This window comes from Mercenaria mercenaria, chromosome 3 (genome assembly GCF_021730395.1).
Source record: "Mercenaria mercenaria strain notata chromosome 3, MADL_Memer_1, whole genome shotgun sequence".
NCBI classification, from domain to species: Eukaryota; Metazoa; Mollusca; class Bivalvia; order Venerida; family Veneridae; genus Mercenaria; species Mercenaria mercenaria.
Genome location: NC_069363.1, coordinates 92,292,312 through 92,306,671, shown reverse-complemented (window position 1 = coordinate 92,306,671; position 14,360 = coordinate 92,292,312). Strand labels below are relative to the sequence as shown.

Below are 14,360 nucleotides of genomic sequence, written 5' to 3'. Positions count from 1 at the left end.
CACGGACGTGACGGATGGACAACGCCATTTCAATACCCCCCTCCCGATTTCATCGGCGGGGGATAACAATTTTAGTAGAGGTCCACTAGGCAATGCTACATGTCAAATATCTAAGCTCTAGGGCTTCTGGTTTTTGAGAAGAAGATTTTTTAAGATTTTCCTATGTAAAATCAAGTGACCCCTGGGGCCGGGTCAATTTTGATCCCGGGGTCATGATTTGAACAAATTTGGTAGAGGTCTACTAGGCAATGCTTCACACCAAATATCTAAGCTCTAGGGCTTCTGGTTTTTGTGAAGAAGATTTTTAAAGTTTTTCCTTTCGGTTGCCATGGCAACCAGAGTTCTGTATGGAATTCAATTCTTTGAACAATTTTGAAAGGGGGCCACCCAAGGATCATCCCTGTGAAGTTTGGTGTAATTCTGTCCTTTGGTTTTCAAGAAGAAGATTTTTTTTAGATAAGGCAGAAACAGTATGTCTGGTCGACATTATTAAGCCTTATTTTTTTGCAAAATGGGTCCTTTATTTAAGTATCCCAGAAAGTTTTGGACTCATTCCAAAATATGAGATACTTCTGAAAATCAAATTCTGCACAGTTCTGTTTATTTTTAAAGTTAAAACTAGCTTTTGGGGTTGTTATTTCTCAATATCAAATATACATTTTAAATCAAACAGAAACATTTTTTACTTTTTGCCATAAACTGCCAATGAGAAGCCTCCAAATTATGTCATTATTTACAATTGCAATAGAACAATTTTAAAGTGATTCAGTGCAAAATGACACACCTTTAATTCCCATAAAAATGTAGAAAACTCCTATCTTTAAAGCTTTAGTCATGCTATTGAAATGTATAACAATCGAAGGAATTTAGTTGTATTTTATATCATATACAAATATTTGTTTAAATGATACTAGTTTATCCTTTTGAAAGAAAAAGTTTATCCTTTTGATATCTAAAATCAACTGCTATCAGCTGATAAAAAAAACCCTGACATTTTTATGTCATATCTATCTGGAGCTTCTTCCTTCAATGTTTGTTTTTTCAAGGTTTTAACCTTTAGCCTGCTAAATTTCTAAAATGGACTGGTCTATTATTCAATTTGGGCAGTACCATTTATTATTCAAAGGGGTGTTCACTGAAAATTTACTGACTGCATAGCGAACAGTGCAGACCATGATCAGCCTGCATGGACGTTCTGGCTGATCTTGCTTTGCACTGGTCACCAAGGCAGAATCACTTACTGGCAGTAGACTAAACGTTAAATACAATGAACTAGTAACACAGTATTTAAGGTGGTCAATCATTTTTAGCTCCAGTATTCGAAGAATAGGGGGGCTATTCTACTCGCCCCGGCATCAGTGTCGGTGTGAACTTTCTTGGTTAAAGTTTTTCGGCAACCTTTGTTTTCCTGTCATATCTTTGTTACTATTGCTTATATCATACTGTAACTTCACATAAACATTGTCCAGCATACAAACAAAGTATAAGCAGGGGCTGGGCCCATTATACCCAAGGTCAAGGTCACCAAGGTGTTATACTTAGGTTATTTTTAAGGTTAAAGTTTTATGGCAACCTTTTTTTGTGTGTCATATCTTTGTTGCTATTGCTATATCTTACTGTAAGTTCACATAAATATTGTCCAGCATACAAACAAAGTATGTGCAGGGGCTGGGCCCATTACACCAAAGGTCAAGGTCACCAAGGTGTTATACTTAGGTTATGTTTAAGGTTAAAGTTTTTGGCAACCTTTGTTTTTCTTAATATCTTTGTTACCATGCTTATATCTTACTGTAACGTCACATAAACATTGTCCAGCATATAAACAAAGTATGTGCAGGGGCTAGGCCCATAATATCCAAGGTCAAGGTCATCAAGGTGTTATACTTAGGTTATTTTTAAGGTTAAAGTTTTTCGGCAACCTTTGTTTTTCTGTCATATCTTTGTTACTATTGCTTATATCTTACTGTAAGTTCACATAAACATTGTCCAGCATACAAACAATGTATGTGCAGGGGCTGGGCCCATTTTATCCAAGGTCAAGGTCACAAAGTTGTTATACTTGGAATTATTTTCATGTTAAATTTTTTTTGAAAGCTTTGTTTATAGACACATCTTTGGTTCTTTAAAAGATAACAACTTGAAATTAAAAATATTTCTTTATAATGTGTGTTACAATCCCCATAACTCTAATTGTATTTTTGACAGAATTATGCCCCATTCTACTTAAATTTTTTTGGCAATCTTCGCTTTCTTGATGTTACTTTAGTACAATATAAGATAAAGACTTGAAACTTGAAATGTATCTTTATCATCATCATTTGCATGAGTGGTAACAATCCATAACTCTTATTGTATTTTTGACCAAATTATGCCCCTTTCATACTTAAATTTCTTTGACAATCTTCGTTTTCTGGACAAAACTTTGATACTATATAAGGTTATGACTTGAAACTCAAAATTTATTTTTACCATCATCATCTGCATGTGTGGTAACAATCCCAATAACTCTAGTTTGTGTTCTTGACTGAATTATGCCCCTTGGTGTATCTTCTTTTAAAGCAGAGGTCTCTTATTGAGACATATATTCATTTTAGTGTCAAATCACCAAATAGTGGAGCGCGCTGTCTTACGGACAGCTCTTGTTGAGTGGCTGCTTTATGAGATTTCTGTTCCAGATTTATTCAAAGGAACTAAAATACCTATTACACAGGGTTTGATCCCTATAAAAGATGTATGTTTTACTGATTTTTATAAAAACTTTATAATTATTCCACTTCAATATGACAGTTTTTAAAAAGCTGAGTATTCCTTTTTATTTCAAATTAGACAAAATAAATTAATTTTTATATAAATTCTAGTTATACTTTGCATTTGATAGATATCCAGATATACCTTTAATCTGAACCAAATGCAAATTTGTAAAACTGTAGTTTTCCTCAATTCGTTTTCTCCTCAATATATCTTGGATAAGCAACAAAGATTGGCGAAGTTTATGGAGGTAATTTTTTTTCAAACTTGCATTTCTAATGAATTTCAGCTAAACGTGTTTATGCAAACTTTAAAGAAATACAGTACAATATCATTCCTTAGGCAAAGATTTTTTTTCAAATTTATACCTCTTATCTTGGTTGGGCAACCAGGATAGAAATATTGAATTTTAACAAAAGCTGTCATGTGTTAAACTATTGGAAGGTCAGTAAGATAGAATTTCTATCTAAAAATAGTACATTGTCCAAATTCAGGTAAGAGTTACGGGACTTGATGCTGTGTTTTTCTTCAATTGGACCGATTATCTGTCTGAGGTTTCAACCATCAACCTGTATTAGTTTCGGCGACAGAAATTTCCTTGCAAAACTTTAACCTGCCTTTTCAAAGTCCTAAAGGGGACATAACTTGCCGAAATACAAATTAGAGTTATGGGACATTGCACCTTTCACAATGTTTTATCTACTCAATAACTTGTTTAAAGTTTCAATTCAATTTAGTAAGAGCAATGTGTATGCAATGTAAGAAATGTGATAGTTTTATAAAAAATCACGCTAGAGTTATGGAACTTGATGCTGTAACCTTATGATATCCCCGTGACATCGGTTTTCGACAACGCAAGGAATCATTCGATTGCCAAAAATAGGAAAGGAGAATAATTAAATTGCCTACTTGTCAAGCGACAAAACAATACAAGACCTTCACTTTGTGTGTGGTTATTATCCGGAAATCTGATTTTTGCAAGTTCAATTCGGATAAAAACGGAAGTTGGTTGAAAGCACCTGCGCGCACTTTACGACTTATGTATTTGACGGTTCCCGCCAATCATGCTAAAAATCTATACCGTACATTGAATTTAGTACAAAGCATTACCTATCATGAGAAACAGTTATTGTTATGCATTTTATCAACGATTTAACCGTATTTAAAGGTATTTGATATATTTTCAGTGAATTATTGGTAAGTCCTATTCAAATTTGCATTTATTAAATATTATTGACTGTTAAACTTTGGGCACCTTGCATAAATTGGCTCTGCTCCCTGTTACTCATAGAAATCTTTGCACCCAACCATAACATTTATTAAGTAACACCCATTTAACAATGTAGATGGGACTTTTTTTATCAATTTCTGCCTGAATTGTTAACAATTAGCATTTGCAATGTAAGTACATCTTAAAGAATGGCTTTAACGTTCTTTGTTTATTCTGCAAGGGAGTCATCTAAATCAGATCGTGATATTTTTACTGTATGGTATAGGTTTTTTAAAAGCATGACACGACCAATAACAACAAAGATGGCCGTGTCTGCAGATGAACATCTAAACTATTTTCATGCTTCTAAGTAATTAAATGGGAGTGTCACTGAAGTACCAGTTTTGGGATTAAATAAAAGATGTATTAAACGGTATGTTAATATTAATTGATCATTTTACTTTCCATTTTTATTTGATTAAGTTATAAAATGTGGACATGTGTAGAACTTTGTTTATTCTACCAAAATACCACGTGATCACCATTTGAAATGCGCGGGATATGCAAATTAACCGGAAATACCGACATCGTCAAAAACATATGTCCGTCGAAAACGAAGTCGTGGGGATACTACCTGAAAAACTAGAGTGAAGTTTTTATGTAGTATCTGCAATTGTTAAAGATACAGTACTGTACTCTTTGAAAAACTTATATAATGTGCACTACCACATTATAGTGATCTAAATTCAATTTCAGTTTCAGTTCTAGGTGAAATATGTCACAAGTTATGAAGCAGAAATTGCCATATTTATAGTATTACCTTATATAGTTAACACTAGAAACTACTAAGGGCCATAACTCTATTGTTACTTGGGCAATCTGACTGAAACTTGACATGCTGCATTTCCCTATAGTGGTGAACATTTATTTCCGAGATATGGGTCTAGATGGAAAGACAGACGGACGGACAGACAATGCCAAAACTATATCCCTCCAACTTTAGCGGGGGATAAAAATAGACAGAGGTAATGATGGGCTTCAAGAAAATAGTGAATTTTCTTTGAAGTATTCCCACAGTTCTTGAACAGTATCTTGTGATCTATTTTAGGTGTTACTTTTTGTCTATTAGAGAGTCTATACATCTTTATCATCTGGCACTATCTTCATGGCAACATTACCTTCATAAAGATAACATCCCCCATATCGCATTAATTATTTAAAGACTTGTTCCATGGAAATGTGAGGTAATGTGAGATGTTATCAAAAATTCATTGTAGCTTCTCATCCGGAAAACAAAACAGTGTCTGCTTTGTAACTTAGGGCTTGCAAAACATAAATACTAATCAGGCATTAACTAGAACAGTTCTTCCATTCCAGATAGTTCTTAGCAATTTTGGATTTTATCTATTTCTTGCAAACTTCGTGCAATTTGTTATAAACCCACAGAAAGAGAAATGAACATATAAAAGCTATGCAACGTAATTAAACTTAATTGATCGGTGAATTTAATTATTTTACATCTATTTATGTCTAATAACACAGATATTCATAAAAGATATTTATCGGAAAAGGAAGGAATTGAAGGTCATAGAGCAGAAAATATTTCTAGTTGGACATAAAGTTGAAAATACTGGATGTTGATTTTTTTTTTTTGAAAGACTGTGTTTGTTCTGTGATAAAATGAAACAAATTCGTTACAGGAGATGAAAAATACTTTAGAAAAAGTTACATTACAAAGGCAAGAGTATCATATATCAAATAAAAACTGAGATATGATCTTTAGACGTGTCAGAGAAGTGAATGTATCGGACATACTTTTGTACCAAAAACAAAATCACTTAAAGAGAATATGTTGTGACTAGGCACATTTATAAAAAGTAAAGTGGCGGGTATATCAGACTTTTCAATACTGTGAAATATCATGATTTCGACCAAAAATGGCTATTTGAAGCGGATATGCATTAAAAAAAAATGTGGATTTAGACATTTTAACATAAAAAATGGGAATTTTAATGCTTCCTTGGGATTAAATTTCTTGGATCAATCCACCACAATTACATCTAGTTCCGGATGAAAATTAATAATTTCATAGAAATTTAATACGGTAGATTTTGTGATCAATAATCCTGTCATAATTTATGAGACTGATCATGCAAGGTGTAAGCTAAAAATAGAACAAGCAAAATATTTTAATAGAAATACAAGAACCCTTCAATTAATTCATAAAGATACTGAATCAATATATTTAAATTATGGACTTTGTATATTCAAATTCAGTGGGTGTTCAGAATTAATGAGATCCTTGTAATGTCAAATAAACAAACTTGGATTAAACAATACTTCTTTCAATCAGAATCATTTAAAAGTTCTGGCAAAAAGCCCTTTTCAAGTTCAATAAAACAATTTACAGTGTCAGTGAACTTTAATTAATTCAATCATTTAAAGGCACTTTGTATTAGTACCTGAATACCTGGTTTTCAGTAATTACAGATAACCAATGCTTAACGTGTAGGATAATTTAAACATTTAGGTAAATATACACTGCCGGTTAATTTCATAACCGCTCACTGGAGCGATACTTTGACAAAGCATTTTTCTATTTTTTACCTTAAAGGTTAATTTGATCAACAGAGCATAACAAATATGAAACCTATAAATTTTAACTATTCATAACACTCTGTATGAAATGAATATACAAGTGATTTCTGATTTTAAAATTTTGAATAAATTTTATTGAAAACCAGGATTTTGTAAAAATTAAAAAATGAATTACGTTGGATTACTTTTTTACTGATAAGAAACAGGATGCATTTGACACCTACGCCATACAGAAGTTAAAATAAACATTGCAATCATGCAACTGATGCTTTTTATTTGAGCAGCAGATATCGTATACCCTGCTCACTGATAAAGAGCAAATTCATGCCGACAAAATTCAAAATTTAAATAGCCTTTGAACCAAACATTTGGTGACAGCAGCTTGAACTTGTCAACAAAACTTGATAAATTAATCAATGGTGATTGTACACAGGGAAGTTAATGTGACATTATTTTCTACTATAAGAACAGTGAGGAGGATACATTTTTTTTGCAAAATAAAGAATGACTTCGACAAAAAGTCATTGGAAAACAGTGTGAGACACAGGGAAATTAATTGTGAAGTAATTTTGAAATATATCTAAATTTATTTCATATACAGTGAAGTGGAAATACTTCTTGGCACAAGACGGATTAAGCAAACAACCCACTGACTATTGAAATATTCCGAAAAGTCTCGCAACAGCAGCAGAAAAACATAAAAGCAGTGCAACTATGTTGTTACTAGGATTACTCGAAGTTCCCACGTGGTTGGTGTTCATCTTGTTTCTAGTGTTAGTGTACTACCTGTACACAGCCAGGAAACACAGTCTGTTCCGACGATACGGAATTCCCGCCATACAACCGAGTCCTTTTATTGGCGGTTTCCCGTATCTTGCGAAAAGAGGCATTATGGGAAGTGAATATGATGCTACTATGAAATATGGAAAAGTTGTTGGCTTTTTCATTGGCAATATGCCAACAATATTCCTAACTGAGCCAGATCTCATTCGAGAACTGTATGTTAAACAATTTAACAATCATCCAAATCGTTCAAAAGCTGCCCATATTACAAAGTTCTGGCAACAAACTATTTTACAAACAACAGATTACAACAACTGGAGATTTCTGCGATCCACATTAACTCCTGCATTCACGAGCGGAAAACTTCGTAAAATGGACAAAATTGTTGGTGAATGTGTCGACAGAACAATTAATCAACTCAAAGCAAAGGTAACAAAATCAGAAAACGTAACAGACATGATACCTGTTTTCCAGGGTATCACACTGGATGTAATATGCCAGTCAGCAATGGGAGTCAAGCTCGACACGGAAAGTGAAGCTAACAATGAACTGAGGAAACAAATATCGAATTTACTAAACTTCAGCCTAGAGAAGAATCCATATTTACTGATTTTGTTTTTTATACCTGACATGAAGAAAGTGATGGAATTATTTGACATAGATTTCAATGATTCAAAAGCAGTTGCATACATTAAGAAATGTGTTGATGCTATTGTAAAAGAACGAAAAGAAGACAAAAATTCTGAGGACATTCAGGACCTCCTTCAGCTAATGATTAATACAAATATGGAAGATAAAGCACTAAATGAAAAATCACAAACTGAAAAAGTACTTGGTGAAACCCATGGTGAAGATGATGATATGAAACACGCAAAATTGGAAAAACCTCATAGAGGAATGACTGACGATGAAATAGCAGCTAATGCGATAATGTTCTTGTTTGCAGGATACGATACAACATCAACAGCTATGATTTTCACTTCATACTTCCTGGCAACACAACCGGAATGCCAGGAAAAAATTGTGCAAGAGATTGCCAACAACATTGGTAACTCTGAGCCAGAATATGACAACATCCAATCACTGACCTATCTGGACATGTTTATCTCTGAATCTATGCGTCTTTATCCGCCAGTTACCAGAATCAATCGTAACAATGACTTTGACTGTAAAGTTGGAGAGTATACATTTCCAGGTGGAATTTCAATCACAACACCTGTATTCACTCTCCATCGACTCCCAGAATTCTGGCCGGAACCAGAAAAGTTTGACCCGGAGAGATTCTCTGCAGAGAATAAGTCTAAAATACTTCCTTATACTTATCTGCCCTTTGGTGCCGGACCAAGAAATTGCGTTGGGATGAGATTTGCCAATATGGAGTTAAAAATGACAATGGTGAAATTGTTGCAGAATTTCAGAATAAAACCTTCACCTGGGCTACAGATACCACCTAAACTGGAGAAGCATGTGTTTTGTAGACCAGTTGGTGGCATGAGACTCATTCTTGAGAAAAGAAAGTGAACTTTATTCTTTACATTGATTGTAAAAATGTACATGTACATGTATAATGTATTTTAATTATTAAAGTTATATATATGTCAGAAATTGTAAATCATTACCATTTTGCTAGTGTATATATACTGTCAAATCATTTTACCTTCATGTCCATGAAATTTCATGGTTTTTGCCAAATGGCTATTTTGTTGGGATTTAAATTCGTAAAAAGTGTACTCTCATTCAATTATATAGAATCAGAGGTGAAAATGACTGGTAGAATTTCTCACTATATAAATTTTGAAAGCATTTCATTACAAACATTAAATTTTGATTTTAATATAATATAATATAATTTTACCAAATTTCGAATTTCTGCCATGTGAAAATTTTCCAACTATAGTATTTTGTAAAACTGGCACCATTACTTTATCAAGTGCAACTGTATCTTCAATTATTTTCTTCACATTGTACAAGCTTTAAGAGTGCAAAATCACTCTGATCATGGCATTTAAAGACCTTAACATGTAGAAATTTTGACCAGAATGTTTTAAATGTTCAAAGTGCTAACTGTATAATATTTTGAAACTGAAACATTGTATCTTACTTTTAACATGTTTAGAAAATTACAAGAATAGTGCTAAAGGTGCAAGGATACTACTAAAAGTCTATTACATGTAATTAAATGAAGCATCAACTATCTATTAATAACCGATGAAAAGACTTTTAAGTTTTAAGTTTTATACTCAGTACTTATGTAATTCTTACATTTTAGATGTATTTATAACCTTTAGTGAATTACAATTCATATGAACATAATACTTACCAGGAAGCAAAGTTTTCAAAATTTTATCATAACTATAGGACATTAACAACATCTTATCTGATTGTATCAGGGTTGTTGATATTTTAGTGATGTTCTGGGTGAATGCTGTTGGGTGAACATTCAAAATTTAAAAGGATATGTTCCATTTTACATATATATGAAACTATAAACTTCTCATATTCATTCATTATCAATGGATACACTCTGATTTCACCAAACGTATTCTAACATCACAAAAGAAGGTCTTTCATCATTCTTAAATTGGTATTTTAACTTAGATCCACTAGCATGTTATATATCGAGGGCTGAACACAATACTGTAGTAACTCCTATTAAATAAAGAAGGACTTATGACAGTAATGCGTTCAACCCTCGAAAATTATGCATAAAACCGTCTAGACATGAGGCTGATGGATAGAATGAATGTAAACTAGTTACCCTATTCAATAGTCCAAATAATAGGACATCACCAGCTCACATTAGTTACATGCCTTTAATATGGTTAGAATGAATCTATAGGACACAGATGCCTTCACTATGTGATTTTAGGACATATGACTATTAGGATTGTGAATCCATTGAGTAATGGCATTTTGACATTAGAACATGTATACTGAAGTCAAGAAAAATACAACTTAACATATTTATTTCACCTTTAAATGATTAATTATTACAAACTTTTGTTAAGGTGAAAGTTGGTACAAAGTTATTTGAAATATCTTTCTATGCACATAAAAGTTAAAGACCAGACAGATTTGACTTTTAAGTGTGATTTTGACCTCTGATATTTGGAGCCTAAGTCTTGCACTTGACATATACTATTATGGTGAATATTTGTGCTAAATTATTTGAATATCCATCTAAGTGTACAAAAATAAAAAAGGTTACTGACCAAACAAGAAAAATTAAGTAAAATATTTGACCTCTAACTAGGGGTCTAGGTCTAACACTCAATAGAACTAGTAATGGTGAATGTTTTTGGCCACGTTACATGCATATTCGTCCGTTCATAGGAAAGTTATAAATCTAAAAATCTTTGACTTCTTAGAGTGACCTTGACCGTTAGCTTGTGGTCTGCCAGTTGGTCTTGAATTACTTGAATATCCATGCATTCATACAAACATTATAGAATAAAATGATGTAAACATTTTTACTTCTGACAGTGACCTTGACCTTTAAGGTATGGGTCTTAAATGGGACAAGTTGTCTTGTTGTGGTGAATGTTAGTGCCAAGTATTCTGAATATCCAAGCACAGTCAAGAAGGTTAATCCAACAAGTAATTTTAAGATTACTGCTTTATATAATGTTCAATCTGAGGTTCTAATAATAACTTGTACCGTATATATCCGGCCATACGTCGACTTCGGCCATAAGACGAGAGCCTACTCTGGATAAAAAATCTTAGATTTTCAACTTGCCCCGACCATAAGTCGAGGGATGGATATTTCTAGCATTTTAACAACTGCTATGGCACAAAAAACTGTGAAAAGAAAAATGTTTCTGGCAAGTTATCTTTCTAATTTCGCTCGCGTTTTTGTTACGTTTCCTCGATAAATTATTACTGCCGTAATAGTGTTAAAGTATACTGTTAGTTTTACAGTAAAGGCATATATAATTGAACAAACAAAAATAAAAAATAAAATTTTCCTTTATTTGATTTCATTTTATGACCAATAAATGTGTTTATAACGATAGTCAAACATTTGTTAATTACCGTACAAACAAGCATTAAAATACGCGATTTATCTAGCACCATTAACAAGCGTGAAAAATTACTAAGTGAAAAAAAAAATCAATAATCAGACACATGAACAAAATTAAAGATTTGTAGTTCTACCTACGTTTCAGTGGTTTATCCATCAGTCATTAAAATCCATCAGACTCACTAACATAATCACTATCGAGTATTCTCTATCAGTAATGACACTAAATCACAGGGATCAAGACCCTCTTTGTCCTCTTTCATAAATTAATGATCCATTTAGTTAAAAAAAACCCTGATAAAATGCAATAAAACTGTCAACAACTCTCAGATGAAAAATCAATGCAGTTGCAGCAAATTATGTTGTCTTCTCCCCGCCCTCCGCTGTCAATCAAACTGCCCTTAGCCAACCAAAGATCGATAAAGGGCCATTCAGTGAGACATGACATTTACCTCGGCATACTTCAAAACAACACCTGGGATATTGTTTACAACTTGTTAAGACAATGAAAGTCTTTTGAAGCTGTAAATTTCAAAGCAAAGGGGAGTTGTACATTTGAAGGTTGTAAGCGGTTAGAATTAATTGATTTAAATTGGCTCTGATTAGCGAGATTGAAAATGTGACAGTGGATCTGTCTAAGTGTACCATTAAACTGTTAATTGTTTGCCGATTGTGACAATAGGTGGTAAGATAATTAATGCCCCCGGCATGTATCAACAAAAATGGAATCAGAATGACATCAAGTTCTTAATTCAAACCAAAACGCAAAGTCCTTTGTAACGATCTGTTAAACTTTATAGATCAAATGGCCAGTAATTATCGGCAATTTGTGAGATGCCTCATGTCAGTTTTGTTGTTCACAGCAGTTTGATCTCGGTTAAAGGTATAATAAAATTTACGATTTTTTCATTTTTTTTTTCAAAATACAATTAACTTTAAATAAAACTAATTTTGTTTAGTTACGGAACGTAACGGCAATCGTTGTTTTTAGCCTAGACAATTAGTGCGCAAAGAGTAGTTTCCCTTTATCAAAATGGCGAAAATCATAACAAACTTATTAGAATGCCTTACATGCGCTGTGTTCGATCCGAAAATGGATAGAGGATCATGACTACGTTTAGTTATGCAGCCAAAAGTCGACCCTTGACTTCAGAGCTAATTATTTGGTCAAAAAACCTCGACGTATGGCCGGAAATATACGGTAGATATATTTGTAAATTAGGTGTTGTAAGTTTCAACCATTTTTGATTGACTTCCATTTTTTGCAGTCATTAAGACAACTCATTTTTTTCATGATGTTTAAAAAATTATCCTTATAGCCTTCTTGATCCTATTTACTGTAGTCCAGATGCTTTCACTAACCAAAATGTTTGCAAAGCTATAGTAGATATTATTTTCAACTTTGCACACATGACTTTCTAATAGTATTAATTTTGACAATTGATAGCTTTCATCTAGTTCAAGATTGAAGTAAATGTTCTCCTGTAATGCAATATTTTCATTTTTTTTGTCATAAAACTGTTACTTTCTAAATCATTTTAGTATACATGTATAAAAGGCTTTACTGGAATTATGTACATAAATAAACAAATTTGCGACTGTTCATTATCAGTTGTCTTTCTTAATCAGGTTATTCAACTTATTGCAATTTTCACTCAACAACGACCTCACATATCAAAAGGAACACTGTTATTCAGCGCAGATTATGTATTCAATACAAGTGATATGTTTTCAATACCAGCCGTATGAATGCAGTACCAGCAAAACATATTCAATGTTAGAAATATGTATTCAAAACCAGTAATACCTAAATCAGCAATATGTATTCAATACCAGCAATACCTAAATCAGCAATATGCATTCAATACCAGCAATACCTAAATCAGCAATATGCATTCAAAACCAGCAATACCTAAATCAGCAATATGCATTCAATACCAGCAATACCTAAATCAGCAATATGCATTCAATATCAGCAATACCTAAATCAGCAATATGCATTCAATACCAGCAATATATATTCAATGCCAGAAATATATTTTCAATACTAGTAACACACATTTGATACTAGCAATACTTATTCAATACAAGCATTAACTATAACCATATTATATATAAGAAAGTGGCAAGTACCATAATTCATGATTCTGACAAATGCAAGGGATGTAACTTTCTGCATTCTGGTCCAAACTTGCTGGTCCGAATATGGTCAAAGCCATTTTTTCTCTTAAATACAATTTTACAGACAATTTTAACAGGAAGAGAAGAAACCCTTTCCCCTGTGATAGTCTGCAAGCTAAATGCCTATGTATTTTCATAATAAATGAGATCCTAGAACTTGTGATTACCTGACTTTTGAGAAATGGAATAATGCCAAACTGTCACAGGATACGCCCGTCAAAGCAAATTACTTTTGACTTTTAAAATACTCTACTAATGTTATTGAATAATTTCTCACTTTCAACTAATTCAAGGACCTAAACTCCAGAAGGAAGATAATAAGCCCATATGCATCCTGAATAAATCTGGTGAATACTGGAAAAGAACTGCTTAAGTAATTTAGTAGACATTGTTAATTATCTTTTTTAACTAGAAGATGCTTTTGTAGAAAAGCGCATGTCTCTCCCAATGCATAGTCATATAGGCAAGAAGTCAATAGGGGACAGAAGTGAAATTCATAGACACTGATGGTTGGCTGCAATAGGGATCATCTACTTGGCATGTCCAATCATTCCACTATGCTTCAACATTCTGGGCCTAGTGGTTCTCAAGTCATGAATTTGAAACAGGTTTCCATGTTCAGGCCCCTGTGACCTTGACCTTTGATTGAATGACCCCAAAATCAGAAGGGGTCATCTACTCTGCATGTCTAATCATCATATTAAGTTTCAACATTCTGGGTAAAGTGGTTCTCAAGTTATTAAATGGAAAGAGTTTTTTATGTTCAGCCCCCTGTGAACTTGACCTTTGATGGCGTGACCAAAAAAACAATAGGGG

General features: G+C 33.0%; 2 protein-coding genes across 2 annotated transcripts in view; one reads left to right on the top strand and one right to left on the bottom strand.

Annotated features, from left to right (window-relative positions):
- Window positions 1-14,360, bottom strand: part of LOC128555780 (replication termination factor 2-like) — a 31,515-nt gene that overhangs the window by 10,712 nt on the left and 6,443 nt on the right. The gene's annotated exons all lie outside the window — the stretch shown is intronic.
- LOC128555778 (cytochrome P450 3A24-like) lies at window positions 4,066-10,990 on the top strand. The gene is made up of 2 exons (XM_053539281.1): window positions 4,066-4,391; window positions 7,158-10,990. The coding sequence occupies exon 2, from the start codon at window positions 7,271-7,273 to the stop codon at window positions 8,858-8,860; it is 1,590 nt and encodes a 529-aa protein (XP_053395256.1). The 5' UTR covers window positions 4,066-4,391; window positions 7,158-7,270; the 3' UTR covers window positions 8,861-10,990.